The sequence below is a fragment of a genome, unplaced genomic scaffold (genome assembly GCF_019419815.1).
Source record: "Pyrus x bretschneideri cultivar Hongxiangsu unplaced genomic scaffold, Pyrus_bretschneideri_v1 Contig38, whole genome shotgun sequence".
NCBI lineage: Eukaryota > Viridiplantae > Streptophyta > Magnoliopsida > Rosales > Rosaceae > Pyrus > Pyrus x bretschneideri.
Window position 1 is genome coordinate 3,245,489 of NW_025999701.1, and position 23,357 is coordinate 3,268,845.

A 23,357-nucleotide genomic window follows, 5' to 3' on the forward strand; every position below is an offset into this window, starting at 1 on the left:
ATGGGCATATACTTACGCCGGTCAAGTTGCACTATTTTGGTGGAGGTGGTAGCAGCCAGTTTATTAGTTTTTTTTTTTTTCTGTCTTTAAGCCTTGGCTGTTTGGTTGGGCACTTATTCGTTCGTTTGGTTGGCCCCTTTTTTATTTATTTATGTTCTCTTCTGGGCCTTTTATATGTAAATCTATTTCTTTGTAATTAAGAATAATTTCCTTGACAAAAAAAAAAGTCCATAAATTATACCATATCACAAGTACTGTGACATCCCGTCCCGAAATTTTCGAAAATGTACGCGTGAAAAGACGGTTTTGCCCTAGTTCTATTCTGTTACGTTTTTGGGTTGTCTTGTATGTGTGTTGGCATGATCTGGGCCACACACTCACACCCTCACTCTCCCTATTCCTCTGTCCCTTTCCCTGCTCTCTGTCCCGAGTCTCTCTCCCCCCTTCTCATTCACCATACGTACGGACACACGCACCACCACACTCTACACCCACAGATCGAGAGAACTAAAGCCATATTCGAGCTCGTGAGGTCGAGGGGAGCACGATCATACCAGTTTCAGGTAGGAACTTCGACGTTTTCACGTTGATTTCACAAGGTCCGTTTTAGTTACTATTCATGCAAAAATAACCTAGCTCGTTTTTGGGATTTTGAAGCTTGTAGATGTATTAGTGAGGTCCCAAGGAGCCTCAGAGTGCTTCGTTGGACGAAATTGGACGTCGGGATCGCCCTGTTCAAACTTGGCCGGTTTTGAAGGTTGGTGACAGGTGAGATTTAGTAGGTTTTAGCTCTTAAAAGTTGTTGGGACGTGTTCTACTAGTCCTAAGCTTTAATTTGGTGCAAGAATCATGAAAAACGGTTGAAAAATGAATGAGAAAACTCGAGTTGCAGGTTTTCCCAGTTTCCAGCGCTGGCGACGTTGCCGGAGACTCGCCGGAGAAGGTGACGGAATATTCCTGACGCCGTTAACGAAATCTGTCAATTTTGACGGAATATTCCTAACGGCGTCAGTTGATGCCGTCCGTGTGCACCGCACGTGCCTGCGCGTGGGTGCGCGTGCGGCGGTGAAAAATTTTTCTAAAAAATTCTGGTGTGTTCCCGAGGTTGTGTAGAGCACGTTGGTATATTCAATTGTCCATTTTGAGCAATGTTTGAGAAGTTATTTCGAAAGGAAGGTTATGTGCTTTAAAATTAACGTTTTTATAGTATTTTCGCATATAGGTGATACGTATCCCGAGGACGAGCGTGCTCACGCGAGGCAGGGGGCTACGACCCTTCCACGTACCAGTGAGTGGGCTTTTGTTTTCCGTATATACCTATATACTTATAATTCCCAGGAATTTATGTATATGTTTATTAGTTTATGCCATTCCTTTATTATTATTGGTTATTATGCATGGTTAGTTGCATATATGGTTATTATATATATTCATTTATACGGTTATATATATATATATATATATTGGTGCTATGGAGGCACAGATAAGTGCCAGGTAAGCGTTATTTAATATTCGCATTAGATAGTGGTTAGAGGTGCTTAGAGAGCTCATAACCTGCACCCCCGGTGTTAGTGATCCCGCCCTGAGTAGGGCACAGTCCTTCACGTGTCGTTCACCTCCCGCACCACACGCTCAGCTTGGATCCAAGTTAGGTGCACAGTCTTGTCGTACAGACTACTATAGGTGGTTCCGACTCGTAGGTGACCCGCGATTATTCGCACAGCCTTCACGTGATCGTAGCACTAGAGCGTTTATATGCATTACACCCAGGTCTGTCGTACAGATCACTGTAGGTGGTTCCGACTCGTGGGCAGGTTTAGCTATTGAGATTGAGATTTGAGCTCTAGATTCAGCCGCACAGGTCTCTTTAGGTGACTCCGGCTGCCAGTGATATGTTATTGATACGGTTTATACCTGAGCACTTGTATTTCAATATGAGATTTGGTATGGCATATCCTTGAGCATAATTGGCCTATTTTTGCATACGTACTTATGTTTATTTTTCTGGGAAGTATACAGGTTTTACGGCGAGGGGTTAGAATGTATTTTACTAAATGGTTTTCAAAGAGCTTCGTTTTTGCCCACTCTCGCTTTTGTTTTGCGCCCCTCTAGGTTCTAGTTGCTTAGCAGGTTTGGTGGTTTCCCCGGAGGGCTTCCAGGCATTTCTGACAGACACTCACTGATGTAGGGTCACCTTCGGGTGCACTGTTGTCGCATTATTTCAATTTGGACTGCTGTAGACTTAACGCTCTGAATTAGCGGTTCGTTTACACTAGTACTTATTACTTTGACCTTTGTATGCTGGTTTTTTTTTTTATTATTCGTACTTTTATATTACCACCTTACTAGCTTCCGCACTGTGCACATGGCTACGTCACTTCCACGTGACGGCCAGCACGCCCTGATCTCGGTCGGGGTGTGTCAGTTTGGTATCAGAGCCTAGGTTTGGCAGTCCTGTGTCTTTGTGAGTATTCTAATGCTTTTGGTGCCTTCTGTCAGAACTATGCTGCCTCGTCGGGAACCACGTCGCTCTGATGAGTCTAGTTTCCCCGATATTGCTCAGCTGGGGGAAGCTATTGCTACCGCCATTCAGTCGGCGATTCGCCCTCCCCAGAGGACTCCTCTGGAGACTATGTATAATCTGAAATTGGATAAGTTCCAGGGTAATGAGGGGCACGAGGGCGCAGAGCGTTGGTTAGAGCACATCGAGAAGACTTTTCGTGTTCTGAATAATCAGGGGAATCTTCCAGTCGAGAAATGGGTTGAGACGACCTCATGGTTTCTGGGTACGGAGTCTGCAGCCTGGTGGGAGCAGGAACTTCGTCGTTTGACTCCAGCTCAAAAGACGGATTGGAATGTTTTCATTGCTTTGTTCAAGAGAAGATTTGTTCCCCCTGAGTACATCGATCGTAAGAAGCAGGAATTTACTGAGTTGAAACAGAGGAAGATGACAGCGAATGAGTATTATCGGAAGTTCACTGACTTGTCTCGCTACCATCCGGAGATTGCTAGTAATTCGGCGGAGATGCTTCGTCATTTTCGCTTAGGCACTAGGAAAAGATAGCGTTCAATGGCGACTACCACTCACTGTGATACTTACCAGGATTTCTACAAGGTTCTTCTGAGAGTTGAGGATTCTGAGAACCAGACGAGCGAGAGTGATGAAGAAGAGAAGAACGGTAATCAGAAGAAAGATGTTAAGGGTAAAGGTCAAACGTCGCTCAGGACTCGTCAGACCCAGAATTTCAAGAGGGGTGGTACTAGTTCTAGTTCTTCTAGCGGTGGTTTCAGCGCCACTGGTCAGGGACGTGGATATAGATTTGTTGGTGGTGCTCGAGGCCAGAGACAGGGTGACGGTGGCCGAGGCAGGGCCCCACTTTGCCGTAGGTGTAATGGCCGACACTTTGGTGAGTGTAGGCAGGGCAGCAGCGGTTGTTTTACTTGTGGGTAGATGGGACATCGAGCTGCGCAATGCCCCCAGAGTCAGCAGCAGAAGCTACAGCAGACTTTCTTGCCGCCACCTGCACCTATCCAGCAGATTCAGGGTCCGAGTAGTTATGGGCAGGCAGGTTGAGGTGGTGCCTATCACTATCAGGGTGATGCTGTTCCTTATGCCCTGGGACAGTATCAGTATCCCCAAGACCCCTATTCCCAGGGTGGTTTTCCTCAGTACTCTAGCGGCTATATGCCGTATCCTCCAGCTCCAGTAAGCGGTTCTCAGTGGTTTCAGGGAGGACAGTTTCAGCAGGGTGAGATTGCGTCGAGTAGTGCAGGGTCTTCCAGGCAGTCTGGTCAGCCCAGTCAGGGGCGTGGTACTCAGAGTCGCAGTGGTCAGACGAGCAGAGGTCGCGGTGGACGACAGCAGACCCATGGACGTTCGCTGCAGGACGCTTAGAACAATCCGGATTTGATCATGGGTACGTTGAATATACTTGGTTATTTTGCTAGAGTATTAATTGACTGCGGAGCTACACATTCTGTGATTTCTCATACATTTGCTCAAGTGACACAACCTCGCCCCACACCTCTAGGGTACGAGTTAGAGTTGGCTATGCCTAGAGGGGAAAGATGTATTATAGATCGTGTGTACCCAGGGTGTCCAGTGATAGTTGAGGGTGTGCTTATGCCAGCTGATCTTATCCCGTTAGATATTGTTGACTTTGATGTGATTTTGGGCGCGGATTGGTTGCACCCCAACCGTGCCAATATTGATTGCTACGAGAAAATAGTTACGTTTCGTCGTCCTGGACTACCTGTGGTTACTTTCGTGGGTGAGCAGAGTGGGGTGAGACATGGTCTTATTTCGGCTTTGCGAGCGAAAAGGTCGTTGTCTAAAGGTTGCCAGGGTACCTAGCTCATGTGGTGTTAGTTGAGGCTACTTCTAGTAGAGTTGAGGATGTGAGAGTCGTTAGACACTTTCCAGATGTTTTCCCCGAGGATTTGCCTGGGTTACCCCCAGATCGAGATATGGAGTTCACTATTGAGTTGCTTCCAGGTACTAATCTCATCTCTTTGACTCCTTATCGTATGGCTCCCGCTGAGTTAAGGGAATTGAAAGTTCAGTTGCAGGAATTAGTGGATAAAGGTTTCATTCAGCCTAGTACTTCTCCGTGGGGAGCTCCAGTTTTGTTTGTGAGGAAGAAAGATGGAACTTTGAGGCTGTGTATTGATTACAGGCAATTGAATCGGGTGACGATTAAAAACCGTTATCCGTTGCCACGTATCGATGATTTGTTTGATCAGCTTCGAGGTGCCTGCATGTTCTCTAAGATTGACTTGAGGTCTGGATACTATCAGTTAAAGATTAGCAGGGATGATGTTCCTAAGACGGCGTTCAGGACTCGTTATGGTCATTACGAGTTTCTGGTTATGCCATTTGGCTTGACGAATGCACCAGCTGCTTTTATGGATTTGATGAACCGAGTATTCCAGCCGTATTTGGATAGGTTTGTTATTGTTTTCATCGACGACATTCTGGTGTACTCGAAGTCTAAAGCGGAGCACGTTCGACATCTTACTTTGGTGTTGAAAAGGTTGAGGGAACACCAATTGTATGCTAAGTTTAACAAGTGCCAGTTTTGGTTAGATCAAGTTGCATTTTTGGGGCACGTTATTTCTGCTCAGGGTATTCTGGTTGACCCTCAGAAGGTCGCAGCTATGTAGAATTGGAAGCAACCGCGAACCGTCACCGAGGTGAGAAGTTTCCTTGGTTTGACGGGGTATTATCGGCGATTTGTTAAGGATTTCTCCGTCATTGCTTTACCACTGACGAGATTGACGAGGAAAGATGTTAAATTTGAGTGGGATGATAAGTGTGAGCAGAGTTTCCAGCAGTTGAAGCATTGTCTCACTCATGCACCTGTTTTGGCACTCCCAGACGATAGTGGTGATTTCGAGGTTTATAGTGATGCTTCCTTGAATGGTCTGGGATGTGTGTTGATGCAGCATGGTAGGGTGATCGCTTATGCTTCGCGTCAGTTGAAACCTCATGAGTTGAATTACCCTACATATGATTTGGAGTTGGCTGCTATTATCTTTGCGTTGAAGTTGTGGAGACACTATCTTTATGGAGAGAAGTGTAGGATCTTTACAGATCACAAGAGTCTTCAATATCTTTTTACTCAGAAGGAACTTAATCTTCGTCAACGGCGGTGGATGGAGTTGCTCAGCGATTACGACTGCACGATTGATTATCACTCTGGTCGTGCGAACGTAGTGGCTGATGCACTTAGCAGGAAGTCTCAGGGTCGCATTAATGCGTTGTATACGAGTCGTATTCCTCTTTTGGCGGACTTGCGTGCTACAGGAGTGAGATTAGAAGCAGAAGATCGAGAAGTGGCGTTACTTGCTAATTTTCAAGTTAGGCCAATCTTGGTCGATCAGGTGTTTGCAGCTCAGGTAGCTGATGAGCAGACTCAAGAACTAATCCAAGCTCGAGAACAAGGAAAGAGGCGAGACCTCAGAGTTCGTGAATCAGATGGCATGTTAATGCAAGAGGGAGGAATGTTCGTGCCAAATAATCTGGATTTAAAGAAAGAAATTCTTGATGAAGCACATATCTCGGCTTATGCCATGCATCCAGGAGCTACTAAAATGTATCATACCATTCGACCATTTTATTATTGGCCGGGTATGAAGAGGGAGATAGCTGAGTATGTGAGTAGGTGTACTGTGTGTCAGCAGGTCAAAGCAGAAAGAAAGAAGCCATTTGGGTTGTTGCAGCCGCTTCCCGTTCCAGAGTGGAAATGGGAAAATATTACCATAGATTTTGTGTACAAGCTTCCGCGTACACATAATGGCTTTGATGGTATTTGGGTGATCGTCGATCGGCTCACTAAGTCGGCACATTTTATTCCAGTGAGAGAGAAGTATTCTTTGAGTCGATTAGCGGAACTGTTCATCTCGAAGATTGTGAAGTACCATGGTGTCCCAGTGAGTATTGTCTCGGATCGTGATCCACGATTTACATCTAAGTTTTGGGTGGCTTTTCAGGAAGCTTTGGGTACGAGACTACTTTACAGTACGGCGTATCATCCTCAGACGGACGGGCAGTCAGAGAGGACTATTCAGACTTTGGAGGATATGTTGCGAACTTCGGTGTTGCAGTTTGGTGATGCTTGGCACCAGCGGTTGGATTTGATGGAATTTGCCTATAATAATAGTTTTCATTCGAGCATTGGCATGGCGCCGTTTGAGGCATTGTATGGTAGAGCTTGTCGCACACCGTTGTGTTGGTCAGAGGTTGGAGAAAGAGTTTTAGTGGATCCGGAGATTGTTGAGGAGACTACTCAAAACGTTCAGGTAATCAAGTCTAACCTGAAAGCAGCCCAGGACATGCAGAAGAGTTTAGCGGATCGGCATGCTACGGACAGAGCGTACGAGGTCGGAGATTGGGTATTTCTGAAGCTTTCACCGTGGAGAGGTGTTGTGAGGTTTGGGAAGAAAGGCAAGTTGAGTCCCAGGTACATCGGACCATACATGGTCACGAAGCGAGTTGGTGAGGTAGCTTATAGGTTGGAGTTGCCTCCGGAGCTAGCCAGAGTGCATAACGTGTTCCACGTATCTATGCTTCGACATTATGTTGCTGATCCATCTCATGTGATACCTCCACAACCTTTGGAAATTAATCCAGATTTGACGTATGACAAGGAACCAGTGACGATACTAGATTGGAAGGAAAAGGTTCTAAGAAACAAGACGGTGAACTTAGTGAAAGTTCTGTGGAGGAATCATTCAGTCGAGGAGGCTACGTGGGAGACAGAAGACCGGATGAGGGATTTGTATCCTAGATTGTTCTTTGGTCACTAGGGATGGTATTTGGTTGTTTTGAATTTCGGGACGAAATTCTATTAAGGTGAGTAGGTTGTGACATCCCGTCCCGAAATTTTCGAAAATGTACACGTGAAAAGACAGTTTTGCCCTAGTTCTATTCTGTTACGTTTTTGGGTTGTTTTGTATGTGTGTTGGCATGATCTGGGCCACACACTCACACCCTCACTCCCCCTATTCCTCTGTCCCTTTCCCTGCTCTCTGTCCCGAGTCTCTCTCCCCCTTCTCATTCACCATACGTACGGACACACACACCACCACACTCTACACCCACAGATCGAGAGAACTAAAGCCATATTCGAGCTCGTGAGGTCGAAGGGAGCACGATCATACTAGTTTCAGGTAGGAACTTCGACGTTTTCACGTTGATTTCACAAGGTCCGTTTTAGTTACTATTCATGCAAAAATAACCTAGCTCGTTTTTGGGATTTTGAAGCTTGTAGATGTATTAGTGAGGTCCCAAGGAGCCTCGGAGTGCTTTGTTGGACGAAATTGGACGTCAGGATCGCCCTGTTCAAACTTGGCCAGTTTTGAAGGTTGGTGACAGGTGAGATTTAGTAGGTTTTAGCTCTTAAAAGTTGTTGGGACGTGTTCTACTAGTCCTAAGCTTTAATTTGGTGCAAGAATCATGAAAAACGGTTGAAAAATGAACGAGAAAACTCGAGTTGCAGGTTTTCCCAGTTTCCGGCGCCGGCGACGTCGCCGGAGACTCGCCGGAGAAGGTGACGGAATATTCCTGACATCGTTAACGGAATCTGTCAATTTTGACAGAATATTCCTAACGGTGTCAGTTGACTCCGTCCGTGTGCACCGCACGTGCCTGCGCGTGCGGCGGTGAAAAATTTTTCTAAAAAATTCTGGTGTGTTCCTGAGGTTGTGTAGAGCACGTTGGTATATTCAATTGTCCATTTTGAGTAATGTTTGAGAAGTTATTTCGAAAGGAAGGTTATGTGCTTTAAAATTAACGTTTTTATAGTATTTTCGCATATAGGTGATACGTATCCCGAGGATGAGCGTGCTCACGCGAGGCAGGGGGTTACGACCCTTCCACGTACTAGTGAGTGGGCTTTTGTTTTCCGTATATACCTATATACTTATAATTCCCAGGAATTTATGTATATGTTTATTAGTTTATGCCATTCCTTTATTATTATTGGTTATTATGCATGGTTAGTTGCATATATGGTTATTATATATATTCATTTATACGGTTATATATATATATATATATATATATATATATATATTGGTGCTATGGAGGCACAGATAAGTGCCAGGTAAGCGTTATTTAATATTCGCATTAAATAGTGGTTAGAGGTGCTTAGAGAGCTCATAACCTGCACCCCCGGTGTTAGTGCTCCCGCCCTGAGTAGGGCACAGTCCTTCACGTGTCGTTCACCTCCCGCACCACACGCTCAGCTTGGATCCAAGTTAGGTGCACAGTCTTGTCGTACAAACCACTATAGGTGGTTCCGACTCGTAGGTGACCCGCGATTATTCGCACAGCCTTCACGTGATCGTAGCACTAGAGCGTTTATATGCATTACACCCAGGCCTGTCATACAGATCACTGTAGGTGGCTCCGACTCGTGGGCAGGTTTAGCTATTGAGATTGAGATTTGAGCTCTAGATTCAGCCGCACAGGTCTCTTTAGGTGACTCCGGCTGCCAGTGATATGTTATTGATACGGTTTATACCTGAGCACTTGTATTTCAATATGAGATTTGGTATGGCATATCCTTGAGCATAATTGGCCTATTTTTGCATACGTACTTATATTTATTTTTCTGGGAAGTATACAGGTTTTACGGCGAGGGGTAAGAATGTATTTTACTAAATGGTTTTCAAAGAGCTTTGTTTTTGCCCACTCACGCTTTTGTTTTGCGCCCCTCCAGGTTCTAGTTGCTTAGCAGGTTCGGTGGTTTCCCCGGAGGGCTTCCAGGCATTTCTGACAGACACTCACCGATGTAGGGTAACCTCCGGGTGCACTGTTGTCGCATTATTTTAATTTGGACTGCTGTAGACTTAACGCTCTGAATTAGCGGTTCGTTTACACTAGTACTTATTACTTAGACCTTTGTATGCTGGTTTTTTTTATTATTCGTACTTTTATTTTACCACCTTACTAGCTTCCGCACTGTGCACATGGCTACGTCACTTCCACGTGACGGCCAGCACGCCCTGATCTCGATCGGGGTGTGTCAAGTACCGTATTCGACCTTTCTAGACTATTTAGGAGATTTGAATTCGAGTGTTGGGGGAGCACTTAACTAATGTGGCTATGCCTAACAAGTTGTTTGTCTAGTATTGGTAAAATTAGTATAGAAGGATTACGTAAAAGTGGGGATTTACGTTCAATTTTGGTAAATAACAAGTTCAATACTAATTTATTATAATTAACTTATTGTGTGGTTTAGTTCAAATTCAAATATATGGTTGTGTCAAAAGTATTAGGGAAATACTTAAAAATAGGACAATTCCTTAATCTTAGAACAGAAATAGGACATTTTGAATATGCACATGCCATGCACAACAATTAAACAAAAATAGAATTTTTCTTACACCTTGAAATGACTTAATTGCGCTCGTATATAAATGGGTTATTTCCTCCCATTTTTTGATTTCTCTATTTCTCTATTTCTCTCTGCTTTCTCTCTCTCCCCCTCATTCTCCATCTTCTCTCACTTTCTCCCTCATGCACTCTCTCTCCCTTTCTCATTATGCACACACGGTGCACAATCGTCCCGGCCAACACTGTCCAAATCGAAGCCATCACCAATTTCATCTCATCCTCACGATTCCAAAACACCTAGCCTTGTCACAAATCTCATCCCCAATTGTTAGGATTGAAACTCAAGCAGGCCATGAGTTTTCCAGCCATTTTATGGCAACACGGCAAACAATCGAGGCTCGAGACCACCACTGGACTTGCATTGAGGGTGGAACAAAGCCTTGTCATTAAATGATGGTGTTTTGTTTGATGAATTTTGATTTGCTCACTGTATGTACACGACATGCACATGATATGCTCACAGATGTAAGCTAACTCAAAAATCCAGAGCTCACAGCTACCTCTTTGAAATAAGAAAAATGACATCATCACCTGTTCATATACACTATATGCACATTACATGCACATCATATGTAAAGTAAATGCACAAAACTGGAGATCGAGCAACAAGCTGCTTTTCACATTAATAAGAAACTTTAATGCAACCTATTGGTATAGTGGATACAATTAAAACATAATTGTTACATATATAAGGTTACAATGGCAATTTGAAAAGTTTTGTTATGTATATCAAACACTGCTTAATCATGCATGTGGAAAACATGATACTCGTTGTCGTTATTTCATGGATACGCATGATCCTTAACATCCTCTAAGCTTTTTCTTAATTTAGTTTTTTGCCGAGGCCAGCTAGGTTGTGGTCATACTCACTTATTTCCGAGGCACAACATACGTGTATCATAACTAGTGAACATTCCCGCTTTTCATATTAAGATGTAGCCATGCACACCATATGCACATTATGGAAAAATTTTCACAAGTTTTTGCAATTGAGTACTTGAACTAGAAATTGTTCCATCCCAGTTTTGTAGCACGTCAAAACCTGAAATTTATTCAACAATCCATTGGCCCCAACATGAAATACAAACCCTAATTTAACTTCTAAGTATTAATTCATCTTACAAACAAAAATCATTGATGAAAGAACTTGGAACTAAACACCCTACCGTACTATGCATGTCGAAGCTTCAGTCATTGGAAAAAAATGGAACTTTCCGGCCAAAACATAAAATATAGTACAAAACCCATCTCACTTATCTCACCTCTTTCTCGCATCTCTTTGTTCGAAATAAGAGGTATGAGGTCTATCCAAAATCCAACTCACTATTCTCATCTCTCTTTGGACTTCCCTCTCTTTGAAATCGGAGATCAGCCCAGAAACCCAGAGCTCACAGAGCTCTCTTGACATCCCTCTCTTCCAAATGAGAAAATGATGCAATTGGCTTTTGATTTTTAGTATTTACATGTGAGTATTTTAATAATTTTGGTTTTGTGCATGGCTTGTACATGACCGGTTTGTCCTATTTCTGTCACAAGATTAAGAAATTATCTCATTTTCGGGTATTTCCCCAAGTATTATGAGAGATGGAAGAAAAATGATTCTAGGTCATTCTAACATAAGGGTAAACTAGTCAAAAACATCATTGAAAGCTGAGCAGAAATAAGTAGCACTCGAAATTGGAGATTTAAGTACAATACATCCATATACTATTGGACAACGATTGCCTGCTCTCTCACTTTCGGTGTCCTTCCGTGCTCTCTTGTTTTTTGTGGTCAAGGTTAAGCCACATCAACATTTTATATTATTTTTTTATAGAGATAATAAGATAAAAATGAATAGTAATATAAAATGTTGACGTGATTTTGTGACCACACAAACAATAAGGCACAGGAGGGCACTAGAAGTGGGAAGGCGGACAATCCTTGTCCTATACTATTACAATCACTTATTAACATTCATATATAATGACAGAGACATCAACCGTCAATAAGTAATTACATTAAGGTTTTGTTTGGCAGTTCAGACTGTATTGATTATTTCTGTCTGATAAGATAAATAACCACCATATAGTACTGATTAAATTAATCAGACGTTTGATGCAGTATCGGACTAACGACGTATTATTTATACTGTGTTTAATACTATTGTTAATTTTATTAATGAGAAAAAAGGACCAAAAAAAAAAAAAAAACAAAAACAAAATTGTGATGATATATTCTGCCTCCAAACTATTATCTTCTTTTAAACTTCCTTATTAACATGTTTCAAAAATTTTATAAACAAAAAGAAAAAAAACAGCGCCCTTGTCCCTTCATCCCACACCCCAACAAACGCCATCGCCACACCACCCTCATTCAATTCCGGTGACAAACACCATACCCACCCCACCCTCAGTCAATTCGTGAACACCTCAATTGTGGAACATGGCTTCTCGCCACCGCATCTTCCCCAACCCAGTAAACCGAACAAAGTTGCTCACAATTTTGCATTTCCAAATCGAAAAAAGCTCTAAACACAAAATGCTGGTTAACTCTGTAAAACCCTTTTCTGGAGGATGAAGTCTGTAAGACCCTTTTCTGGAGGACGAAACGAAGCCAATGCAAAGACATAGAACCTGCTCCATCATCACGTTCACCATCCTCCTCAGATCTACAATCAGGGCATCAGTTCGTTGGTGATACGGTCGTCGGTGAGGCATCGGCTGGTCTTCAGCAATGCATTGTGGTTCGCTACGGACACGGCGTCGAGAGTCGGTGTTGGGTGCGGTGGATTGAGGGAACGGAGAGAGCGAGCAATTTCCTACCCGACTAAATAATACTGAGGTTTTAGAGTGTATTTTTTTTGGAGTGAAACGATGCGTGAATAAGTTAGACGTTAGATTAGTAATTGGTGGGTTTGAACCCATGCCGCCGTTATGTAAGGGTATAACACCTTTACACATCTATGGTAAATGGTCATTTGTAGGTTTTAGAATGTATAGTATATGAGCACACACAAAGGGTGCGAAATTTTTTTTTATTTTATTTTTTGAAGTAGGAGAGAGAAAGAGAATGATAGAGAATGTGGGAGTGTGAAATTTTGTTTTGTATTGTTTTTTTTTTTAATTAATTAAAGATATGTTAAGATTACATGTAGATGAGATTTTGAAAAAAAAAAAAATTTGATTGTGTAAAATTACATTTTTGTCATATATTTTTTATTCATATTCTATTTAATTAGAACGTTGAATTGGTAATTTTAGAGGATTTTGATTGAGAATAAATTAGTAAAGATTAGTTATACGCGTGAGCTGTCTATAATAAGTGGGGCCAGGACAATTAATCCGGAGTCTATGTATTACGAAACTGCAGCAAACAACCAGATTGGTATAATTATTCATATGCGGTCCTTTATACGATGTGCCAAATAAGTATTTCAATGTACTATAGCAGCCTCGAAAATTGGGAGAAAACATCAAAATTGTAAGGTGGAGGCCCAAATCTCATTGTAAGCCCGCGTTAACAAGGCCGTCGGACACATTTTGATTACTCTGTTTTGACGACCAAGCAACAAGAAGGGCGTCAGAGCGGCTGATTTTGTATCAAACCTGACGATCGTATTTGGAAGCTCTCATTTTGTCGTCGGCTTTGCTTTAATCTCTGTAAGTACTAGTATTATTCCACTTCACACGCCATTAGATTTCCCATCCCTTTTATATTTTTACGTATATTTTCGAATCCTCTGTTTTTAGTGGTGACACATTCACTTACGGTTTAGGGTTTAGGGTTTAGCTAACGTGATTATGAACATCGAAGGAAACAGTGTCAATGCAGACCAACTGTTTGATGAAACGCGTATAAGTAAAACTTGGTGCTTTATAATATTCAAAGGGAACCAGTCAGAGTAATGAAATTTGGGGCTTAAAGTGAAGATGAACACCAACTGTTTGATGAAATGCTTCTACCAACCGTTTGATACACTGAAAAATGCTCTGTGTTTTTGAGTTGTGATAGTTATTTTGTTTCTCAATTTCGTTTGATTTTTGATAGATTTGGGTGTGAATTTGTGAAAGGTGATGTTTTGATAACTGAGAAGTGATGCTTTGAAACTGCAGATTATCGGAGGAGATGAAGAAAGGGATGCACCCTCAGATGCAATGGATATCGTACGTGACACAGAGTGGGAGATTGATGCAGGTTATGATGCCCAAGATCCACCACGCTGGTAAAGTCTACCACTTGAAGGCGAAACGCCAAATGGCTGAGCATATGAGCCAGATGGCCAAGTTTAGGCAGCGTTACGAGAAGCAGATTGCTCCGAGAGATAAACCGTGATTGCTAAGTCAACGTGCCTATGGATTCAAAAGGTTTGGATTCTTTGACAACTTTGTTTCGGAATAAAGATGAACTTGCTTTGTGAGATTTTAAGCACTTGTGCTTTGCCACTCTATGTTTTGTTTAACTTGGAGAAAAGTTGAAGTTTCTGTTTAAGTCAAAGGGAAAAGTTGATAAAAGTCTTTCATGCTAATCACTGTTGATATTCTATCAGAAGTAGAATTAATCTGGATTTGGGGTTAGAGTTGTTCCTTTTCTTCGCCATTTATGCAATTCTAATTCAACGTTATCCTCGGTATAGGTCTTACCGCTTGTGTTGTATTTTGTATAGCATATAAATGGTTTTGCATCACGGTGGTCTTATTCTCTCATTCACCCGAATGATTTGGTTTTGGTCTTATTTGCTCGGTTTGTGGCAATGAAGGGAGGGTTGCGCCCAACTCAGATTTGCGTTCCAAGTAAAACCTGCGGCAGAACTGAATTACAAGCGTCGCACTGGATGTGCAATCTACAATGCTACCTGGTAAAAAACAAGGTTCTAAGGCGCTAGTCAGTGGCGGATAGGGGCCTAGTGGGAATTTTTTTGTCCCTTACAAAACAGGTAGCATTTACACTATTATCTATTAAAATTGCTACTCAACGTAGTTTACATGGCAAGTAAACTTGTAGGTCTGTCTTACAAATGTATGGCGCACTTTGAGTAGAAGGTCGTACCACACCAGTATCAATCAGTTTTGGGACCGTCCTACAAAATTCTTGCGATCTGATTTGCACAATTTGATGAAAGCCAAACGAGACCGAGAGGACAATTTCTCGATCCTCTAGGGTTGCTCCTCTGAAAGAAAAAAACATAATTAAATTCTCCTTCGATTGTCCACCCGTGTTTTCTTGGATGCACGCTCATCTTGCAGATGCTCACTACTTGACTGAACCTGGTAGAGGAGAAAATGCATTACATTTTACAAAACGCAGAACAAAGGTCGAAGAAAAAACACATGCAATTGATGTTATCACCTTATTGAGCTTCTCCCTCACCATCTTGACAGTCTGATTCATAGATTGGGAAGGAAAATACTCCTTCAATGAATTACAGCGGATCAAATGTCAGTTTAACCATTTAACACAGTAAAAGTAGCATAAGAATAAGGTCTCGTTTGGCATCTAAGATTGTATTGGAATGGATAACCCTTTATATTCAAGGTGTGTTGAATGGACAAGTGAAAAAAATTGTGCCTGACTTGAAGGTAGAATATGAAATGACTCAGTAAGGAAACTTATCCCGACCAATCTGCCCAAAAATGGTAGGAATAGAAGGGATAAGTTTCCTTCATGTTTAATCCCCTCGAAATGAAAAATCATTCACCTCTACCTTCAATATACCGTGAACATAGTGGGTTATTTATTCCAATCCAATCTAGACACCAAACGAGGCCTAAAGGTAATCATTTGAAAATAATAACAAACCTGGTCAGATGAAACTCTTGAAAGAGGAGGGTTAGTAACGTGTGAAGCAAGTTGTGATTCTCCAGAGTCCCTAACCAGAAAAAGAAAGGCAATTGAGCACACCAGTTTCAAATGCCTTTTGTGTCCGTGACAAGAAGAGCAATTTTCCAATTAAAAGTTCGCAATACCTTTGACTTGAGTTTACATGCTGGGGAAAGCAATCAATCTGAGTGGGAATTGCACGCAAAGAAGGGTCAGTCAAAGCACCAGACTTATTGACTGTAGACCCCTTAGATCTTCTGGCTGAAATCATAAATAAATATATCATGTTTCTGGGAGATATGATAAGTTTAAATCAATTGGTCACATGACTATACAAAAGAACATACGGTTCAATCGTCCTAGAACTTCTCTTGTCCTGCTTTCCAGCTTATCCTTTGTATCAGAAAGGGTCTCAAATTCAGGAGCATATGATACATTAAGTCGATTCCCGAGGAAAGCATACTCATCCAATTTTCTCTTTGCAAACCTAAAATGTTAAAACCAATAGGGTCTGGTACTTAGATGTTAGATCTATGTTTAACTATTATCAACAAGTTATCATCAGACATAATCACCTGGCATTGGTGACCAGACGAAATTTTATCCAATAAACGTCGGTGAATTGATCACAATCTGCTTCATCCATTGGTTTACACCTGAATATGGAAAACAACCAAAGTTACAATGATTTGAAGGACGACAGTCTACACTTTACAGTTGGATTATTAAAGACTTAAAACTTGTACAAGAGAAAGGATAGTAAAATACTCCTCTACTTCTCCGTAGGATGCAAACAATTTCAACAGATCATCGCCGCAACCCAAAGATGGAACGTTCCTCACAATCAAATACCTGCCACAAAATATATGCATAAACAAAACACTGAAAACAAGTTTCTACTTTCTGGAAACATACATAAGCACCATGGACAGACCTTGATTCGTCACAAACTGTGTAAACGCGAACCGCTGGAGGTTCATCTTTGTATCGAGGCATTATGTTCCACCAAAATCCGAAGGGGAGTAACTACCAGTTACTTGCGTCAATGAATTAAAGGAGCTGAGGCAGCAATTAAAAGTGGCTCTGAAAGTTATTACTGGTTCTGCTCCTCAAACATATTTTCTGGGTGCCAAAAACAGGCAAAAATAATTGCTGTACTACTTTCACTAACAAAACAGACACAAATGCACACATACATGCAACACAACCACAAACACAAACATATCTTCGCCAATGTCAGAAGCCAAACGTGCCAACTTTTTCTGTCAGCCAATTATGCCTTATTTTACAATTAGGTGGTCAAGAATCCCTTCGTCTCTCTAAAACTAAAAGTTCCTGGTTTTTCTAGCATGATGCAACGACTCTCAAGGCCCAAAGTGAAAAGAGAGCTGCCGCATCTTGCCAACTCATTTTCAATAGAAAATTAAGCATAGTAAAAAATGGAAACAGATAAAGTACCATCAGTTCATTCTCTCAATCCAACTTGATCAAACATTATTATCCAACACGTAAAAGGTCTTTCTGCTGTGTAGAAATCAAGTAAAAATTCACCTTACTTAAAATGTTAAGTGCAAAAAAATTGAGATTGACAGAGTAACATAGACAAAAGCCTTTCATAATCCTATATTTCATGAGTTCGGGCTGATTAACCAAAGTCCAGCCACAGCTGACTGTGAAGAAGGTGATGCAGGAATCCAGAAAATCAGGTGTAGCTTTTGTTACTTGCAGCTCAAACAACTATCCTAATTCATTATTCTGCTGGAAAAATCCAAGTTACCTTCTGACAGCAATGGTTTAACACTTTAACTTCAAAACATGACTCAAATAATTTCAACATGGTTTCGAGTAAATTCCGTTCCGAAACAACACTTGGAAGAGTTAACAGTAAAAGCATAACCATGAAGAGTAGATATAATACTGACCAAAACAAACCCCACTCATCAAACATTGCAACAGCATTTCAGTTTTGATTTCAAACATACAATCCAGAGCATTCAAGGAAAAACACAACACGAAAGCAGCCAGATTCCAAGTTCGAGATTTCCATACCTCGAAACGAAGGTGGCGTGGCGTCTGCTACTCCAAAACTTGATCCTTGATGAATTGAACTTCCTTCTTCGATCTAACAATCGAAAAAAATAGGTATATTAAGCATCCTGTCATCTCAATGTAACACCCCTCTACGCTATACCTACATACACACATACCAACACACACCACGTTCAGATTTGCATCATATCCTTGTTTCTAACTCGATGGGGAATTTTCACAAACACCTAATACGCAAGCTCTAATAGCTCCACAGAACCAATTTTAATAGAAATATTCCTAATTTTTTTCTTCTGGCAATTAAGAAATTTATAAAACCAAATTAACTTGCTAATTTACTATCCTAAACATCAATCCTTAGCCTCTCGAAACCAAATTAAATTCCTTCATGCATGCGACTAGAAATTCAGAAGATAAACTTACCTAATTTTCTCTCTGATGAATTTGCACAGTAGGAGGGGGTGGGGGGAGGGACACAGAGAGAGAGAGAGAGAGAGAGAGAGAGCTTGGATGATAACGGCGTCAAGGGCGTGACGTTTTGAACAAATGAGTGAAATGACAAGATTGCCCCTCGTAGGCGAAACATCGACAAAAGCCGCAAAGGGGCGCGAGCTGCAACCGTCTCTTCCAAACCTCAAAAGCTCCCTGCTCGGTTCAGCTTTTACTCTCTGGGACTGTTACTGCGACTCCATGGATCACGGCGGCGGCGAGGCCTCTGCGATTCTTCGCCAGCTCGAAGACTTGAAGGCCAGTAAGAGCGAAATAGAGCGTCAAATCTCAGCCCTCGAAGCTCGGCTCCAAGAGATTACCCTTCAGCAGCCCAACGGCAGCGTTTCCAATGGCTCTTGTCCTCCCACTATCCCGTCCGTTGGTTCGGGCTACGGCCACGATTTGTCGCCTCAGATGATTTACCGCTACAGTCGCCACCTCTTGCTCCCTTCTTTCGGAGTCCAAGGTATAATTTTATGAGTCCCTGTCTGTGTATATGTTTATTTTATATGTTTATGTATGTATGTATGTATACATGTATGGCATGCATATGTTGCAAAGTTATAATGTTTATAAACCATACCTAATTAGGATTTAGAATTGTCCAAAAGAGCTCACTTCTAATAGTAATTTTTGGGGGTAATTTCTTTTTGCATTTTTGGTAATACAAAGAACTTAATTCTCGTTTGGTATCTACGATTGGATTGGAACGGATAATCCATTATATATGTATATTAAAGGTGGATTACACGTAGGGGTGAATGATTTTACATTTTGTGGGATTTAAAGGGGATTAGACACGAAGGAAACTTATCCATTGTAATTTCACCATTTTGGGGGATTGGAATGGATAAGTTTACTTAATTAGCAATCCATCTTCTACGTTGAAGTTGGACACAAATTTTTTATTTTTTCGGTCACCATACCTGTTGAATTAGTGGGTTATGTGATCCTATCCAATCCTAGACTCTAAATGGGGCTTCTTGTGAAAAAATAAAAGTTGAGGCATTGAGATGAAAGAATGATTTTTGAGCTTTTGTAATTCATATAACATCTATGTAAACGATGAGATGATTTTTGCATCTTTTTTAATGGCTGAGATTTTCTAATTGGACTCTTATATCCTGATTGACTCAGGGCAGTCAAAGCTCTTAAAGTCATCGATTTTGGTGGTCGGAGCCGGAGGATTAGGCTCCCCTGTTCTGCTGTATCTTGCAGCCTCTGGTGTTGGTAATGTTTCCGGCTAATTGGGATTTTAACAATGCCTACTATAGATATTGTCTATATGATGATTTGATACCATGAAACTGAAATTGAACTCTTCTGCTTTTTGGGAACTGAATCTTTAGGCCGATTGGGGGTCGTTGATCATGATGTGGTTGAGCTCAATAATATGCACAGACAGGTACAATTTGGAAATCATGTTCCTACTCTTGTTCTTCATATTGTTCACTTTATGTCATGTATTTAATGGTATATAAGATAGCAATGCTAACTGGTAAAGCTCAGTTAATTTACTATTGTGATGCAGACTTAGTGCGCTTTGTTAAGCGGAGTTTGTGTGCGCGCAGATGTATGTGGATATTTTTTCGCTTTATATTAAACGAATTTTTACTGTTTCCTTTCCTATTTCAGATTATCCACACTGAAAGTTTTATTGGTCAGCCAAAAGTGAAATCTGCTGCAGCTGCTTGTCATTCGTATGTCTCTCTTTTGGGAATATTTTTCAGTGCTTAAAAGAATGACCTATATTGGAGTAGATAGCAAATGATATACTGGCCTTTGATTTCTATCAAATTCTGTTTGAGGGCTTCTATTAACACTCAGAATATACAATACACCAGCACTAAGTTTTTTTTCAACGAATTTCCAACTTTACCCTTGTCTGTTGCGTAAACCCAGCAAAATCCCTTCGCCACCCCTCTGAGAGCTAGAGAGGGAGAGGAGGGACTATTTAATGGTTGCTTTGGAGGTAGGTGGCTGTGGACCGGAGCGTATCTACTCTGTCCCAGAAGGGTATGCAAAGTTGATAAGAAAAACCGCCAAACCTCTGCATTTCTTTGAAAGTTTTTTTCAAACCAGGGTCCCACCCCCATCACCCACACCAAGATAATGAATGTAGCTCCACCACTGGCTGTGAAGATGGGGAAGGAAGGGGTGCCATTGGGTGGAGGGTTCGGGGGTTGGGGAAGGGAGGCTGCATGGGGGATCTAGCTTACTTTTTCAATGTTTTTTCAATACAGGCCAGGTCAACACAGTCAATTGCTGGGTTCTAACTTCTAATAGACAAACTCCTGTTTTTTATTTGGTTGAAAAAACTCCTGTTTACTATAGTTATTTTGCGTCATTCTAACATGGATTCATGTCCCAGGATTAACTCCACTATTCAGGTTGTGGAGTACCAAGAACCACTACGTACATCCAATGCTTTGGAAATTATGAGCAAGTATCCTTGAAGATTTTCAATTTTTTAAAATCTTTTGTTCCTTTATCGTAATTCAGAGATACACTTTTACAATCTTATATATTTATTATTGTTCCCAAATTGCTGAAATATAGCGTCATCCTTTTATTTTGAAGAAAATATAGCATCATCCTTAACTCATCTCTAAGATATGATATAATAGTAGATGCAACAGACAATGCTCCTAGTCGTTACATGATTAACGATTGTTGTGTGGTGTTAGGGAAGGTAAATTGGCTCCTTGTGATGATGTTACGAAGGCACTCTGTGTTACCTTTTTTATTTACCAGCTCATGGTTTTCATACATGCAACATATATATATATATATGTGTATATATATTGTATGGATATGTAGGTTGTTCTTGTATTGTTTTAACTTTCCATTTACTCATTTATTCAATTTTCTCCACTAAGTACTAATGGGTACTGATATACTCTTACAGCCTCTTGTATCTGGTGCTGCAGTGGGATTAGAAGGGCAGGTATGTTGTGTAGAAATCTTGTTTGGTTCATTTGTAATATATGATTTTGTATAATGAGGTAGTATAAATTGTCATTTGCCGTATTTTATCATGTTAAAGTTTCCAAGTATTTACTCCAAATATAATTGTGCAGCTCACGGTTTTCAATTATAATGGTGGTCCATGCTATCGATGCCTATTTCCAACTCCACCACCTACAACTGCATGTCAAAGATGTTCTGACGCTGGTGTCCTAGGAGTTGGTATGTCAATAAATTGTTTTTATTAAAAATTCATGGAATATAAAGTTCTGGAAAACTACCTATTAACAATCCCAGTCTGCCGCTGTACAAGGTGAAATGTTCTACAAAGAGAAGTAGTTTGATAACTTGTATAGTGGTTAGGAGGAAAATTTGGTAATCCGGAGTTTAATCATCATTAATTTCTTGTTTGATTTAAAATATATCACTTAGTATTTTCATTCCTTGCTTGAGAAACCAAGTCCCTGTTTCTTACTACTCAATTATTTCAGTTCCAGGTGTCATCGGCTGTCTCCAAGCCCTAGAAGCTATTAAGATTGCAAGTGCAGTTGGAGAACCACTCTCAGAACGCATGCTTTTATTTGATGCATTGTCAGGACGGATACGTAATGTACGCTTCATCTTAGTATCACTGAAATCCAGTAGACTTTAATTTGCTTTGAGTTTATGAATGCATTAGTCTTAGAACAAGAATTGTTGAAGCCATATGGCTTTGCATGTACGTAATCAATGTCACCTCAGTATGTTAGTTATTTAGGCTTTTGGTCCAGTGGACCCCCTACACAATGACCATTCGTCCTTCCCTTCCCCTAAACACCTCTCCATTCTTTGGATATTGGATTACATGTTCGATTTCAGGTCGTTTGTGCCTAACTTTTAATAAGGAGTTAGTTACCATCCTACTACGTGGATTTGCTTTTTTGAAATCTGGATTTGTTTTCTTTTAGAACTGAAAATGAATAATTAGCTTCACAGTTGACATTTCACGTTTATCAGATATGGCTTATCTGTCTGTTGGTGCGCATTTTAGAAATTTTCTTTGTATTCCAGGTTAAGATTCGAGGAAGGTCACCGCAGTGCGTAGTGTGCGGTGTGAAAGCACCATTCTCTAAGCAGCAATTTCAAGAATTTGATTACGAAAACTTCACTCATTCTCCACTGACTCCGGTAAAAATTTGTCTCACAATTTGTCTCTTTTAAAGTATCTGATTTTAAATGTATGATTGGATTGAGAACTGGTATTAACAATCACGCTATTTATTCAATACAGTTACCTTTGAAGTTGAACTTACTTCAGCCAGACTCCAGAATAAACAGTAAAGAGTACAAGGAGAAACTAGTTAGTGGCGAGGCACATGTTTTGGTCGACGTTCGCCCAGAACATCACTTCAAGATTGTTTCTCTGCCGAATTCCTTAAACATCCCACTCCCACGATTGGAGGCTCGGTTGCCGGAAATAACTTCAGCCTTAAAGGAAAAGGAAGACCAGAGGGGTACTGATTCCGGTTCAGGTGGGCAAGTATACGTAATATGTAGAAGGGGTAACGATTCTCAAAGGGCTGTTCAGTATCTCCAGAAGATGGGTTTCACATCGGCCAAAGACATCATCGGAGGACTGGAGGGCTGGGCGTATGAGGTCGATCCAAACGTCCCTACTTATTAGTGGGAGTTGATTAGTTTTGGAACTTGTGTACTGTATACCCTTTTTTGGTCTTTCCGTTCTGAGTTTGCAGGTATACGTCTTGATATAGAGTATTTATTTTGGGTGTTAGTGTTGCATTTTCATGTATGTACACACAAAGAGATAATTCGGATTAAGATTTTGGTCATGTTAATTTCCACTTAAACAAACCATTTTACTCTTTCTTTATGTGCAATTGGGAATATTTTACTCTCTTCTTCTCAACTTATAATCCTAAGGCTACCTCCAATTGAATTTTCAACTCTTCATCTATAGTTTGGGTTAGTGAGTTTTTTTCTCCGATGGTAATGAGCTTATAATTCTCACCCCCAACTTTATAATTTGTTAAATTTTTGTTTTGCTAATAATTTTGTAATTAATTTTCTATAATCTATATTTTATTTTTACAAAATTCAAATACCTAAAAATACAATTTTTGGTAGTGAAACATGAAAAAATCGAATTTTTATG

The 23,357-nt window shown here is 40.9% G+C and overlaps 2 protein-coding genes and 1 long non-coding RNA gene across 10 annotated transcripts; 2 read left to right on the forward strand and 1 right to left on the reverse strand.

The window, feature by feature from the left end:
• The first annotated feature begins 11,662 nt into the window (after window positions 1-11,662).
• Window positions 11,663-14,775, forward strand: LOC125468438. Of its 4 annotated transcripts, none has more exons than XR_007250811.1 (3): window positions 13,275-13,542; window positions 13,996-14,247; window positions 14,640-14,775. It is a non-coding gene; the product is annotated as an uncharacterized LOC125468438 (long non-coding RNA). The 4 variants fall into 4 exon arrangements; XR_007250812.1 differs by lacking the exon at window positions 14,640-14,775 and adding an exon at window positions 14,547-14,561; XR_007250813.1 differs by lacking the exon at window positions 14,640-14,775 and adding an exon at window positions 14,517-14,531.
• A 42-nt stretch (window positions 14,776-14,817) lies between these two features.
• On the reverse strand, window positions 14,818-18,313 carry LOC125468437 (RNA-binding protein 48). 5 transcript variants are annotated; one of them, XM_048564155.1, is made up of 10 exons: window positions 18,173-18,313; window positions 17,750-17,822; window positions 16,635-16,759; window positions 16,469-16,552; window positions 16,276-16,356; window positions 16,048-16,187; window positions 15,847-15,961; window positions 15,680-15,749; window positions 15,230-15,292; window positions 14,818-15,147 (listed from the first exon to the last, which is right to left on the reverse strand). In XM_048564155.1, the coding sequence occupies exons 3-10, from the start codon at window positions 16,694-16,696 to the stop codon at window positions 15,070-15,072; spliced, it is 693 nt and encodes a 230-aa protein (XP_048420112.1). In that variant the 5' UTR covers window positions 16,697-16,759; window positions 17,750-17,822; window positions 18,173-18,313; the 3' UTR covers window positions 14,818-15,069. The 5 variants fall into 5 exon arrangements, with proteins under 5 accessions (XP_048420112.1, XP_048420113.1, XP_048420114.1 ...); XM_048564156.1 differs by having other exon boundaries at window positions 16,635-16,822; XM_048564157.1 differs by having other exon boundaries at window positions 17,750-17,891; window positions 18,173-18,306.
• On the forward strand, window positions 18,296-23,067 carry LOC125468436 (adenylyltransferase and sulfurtransferase MOCS3-like). Its single transcript, XM_048564154.1, has 11 exons — window positions 18,296-18,704; window positions 19,376-19,468; window positions 19,588-19,643; window positions 19,874-19,938; window positions 20,610-20,684; window positions 20,852-20,930; window positions 21,147-21,185; window positions 21,319-21,427; window positions 21,697-21,815; window positions 22,256-22,372; window positions 22,476-23,067. Exons 1-11 carry the CDS (start codon window positions 18,296-18,298, stop codon window positions 22,866-22,868), a joined length of 1,554 nt encoding a protein of 517 aa, XP_048420111.1. The 3' UTR covers window positions 22,869-23,067.
• Window positions 23,068-23,357: the final 290 nt, after the last annotated feature.

Bases quoted from the DNA above. Each gene is read 5' to 3' on its own strand.
- LOC125468436 (XM_048564154.1), top strand. From the start codon at position 18,296: ATGAGTGAAATGACAAGATTGCCCCTCGTAGGCGAAACATCGACAAAA. The intron at 19,644-19,873 runs GTACAATTTGGA...TTCCTATTTCAG, and splicing joins TCAATAATATGCACAGACAG to ATTATCCACACTGAAAGTTT. The intron at 21,816-22,255 runs GTACGCTTCATC...TTTGTATTCCAG, and splicing joins TGTCAGGACGGATACGTAAT to GTTAAGATTCGAGGAAGGTC.
- LOC125468437 (XM_048564155.1), bottom strand. From the start codon at position 16,696: ATGCCTCGATACAAAGATGAACCTCCAGCGGTTCGCGTTTACACAGTT. The intron at 16,357-16,468 runs GTATTTTACTAT...TTCCATATTCAG, and splicing joins TCCTACGGAGAAGTAGAGGA to GTGTAAACCAATGGATGAAG. The intron at 16,188-16,275 runs GTGATTATGTCT...TTAACATTTTAG, and splicing joins CGTCTGGTCACCAATGCCAG to GTTTGCAAAGAGAAAATTGG.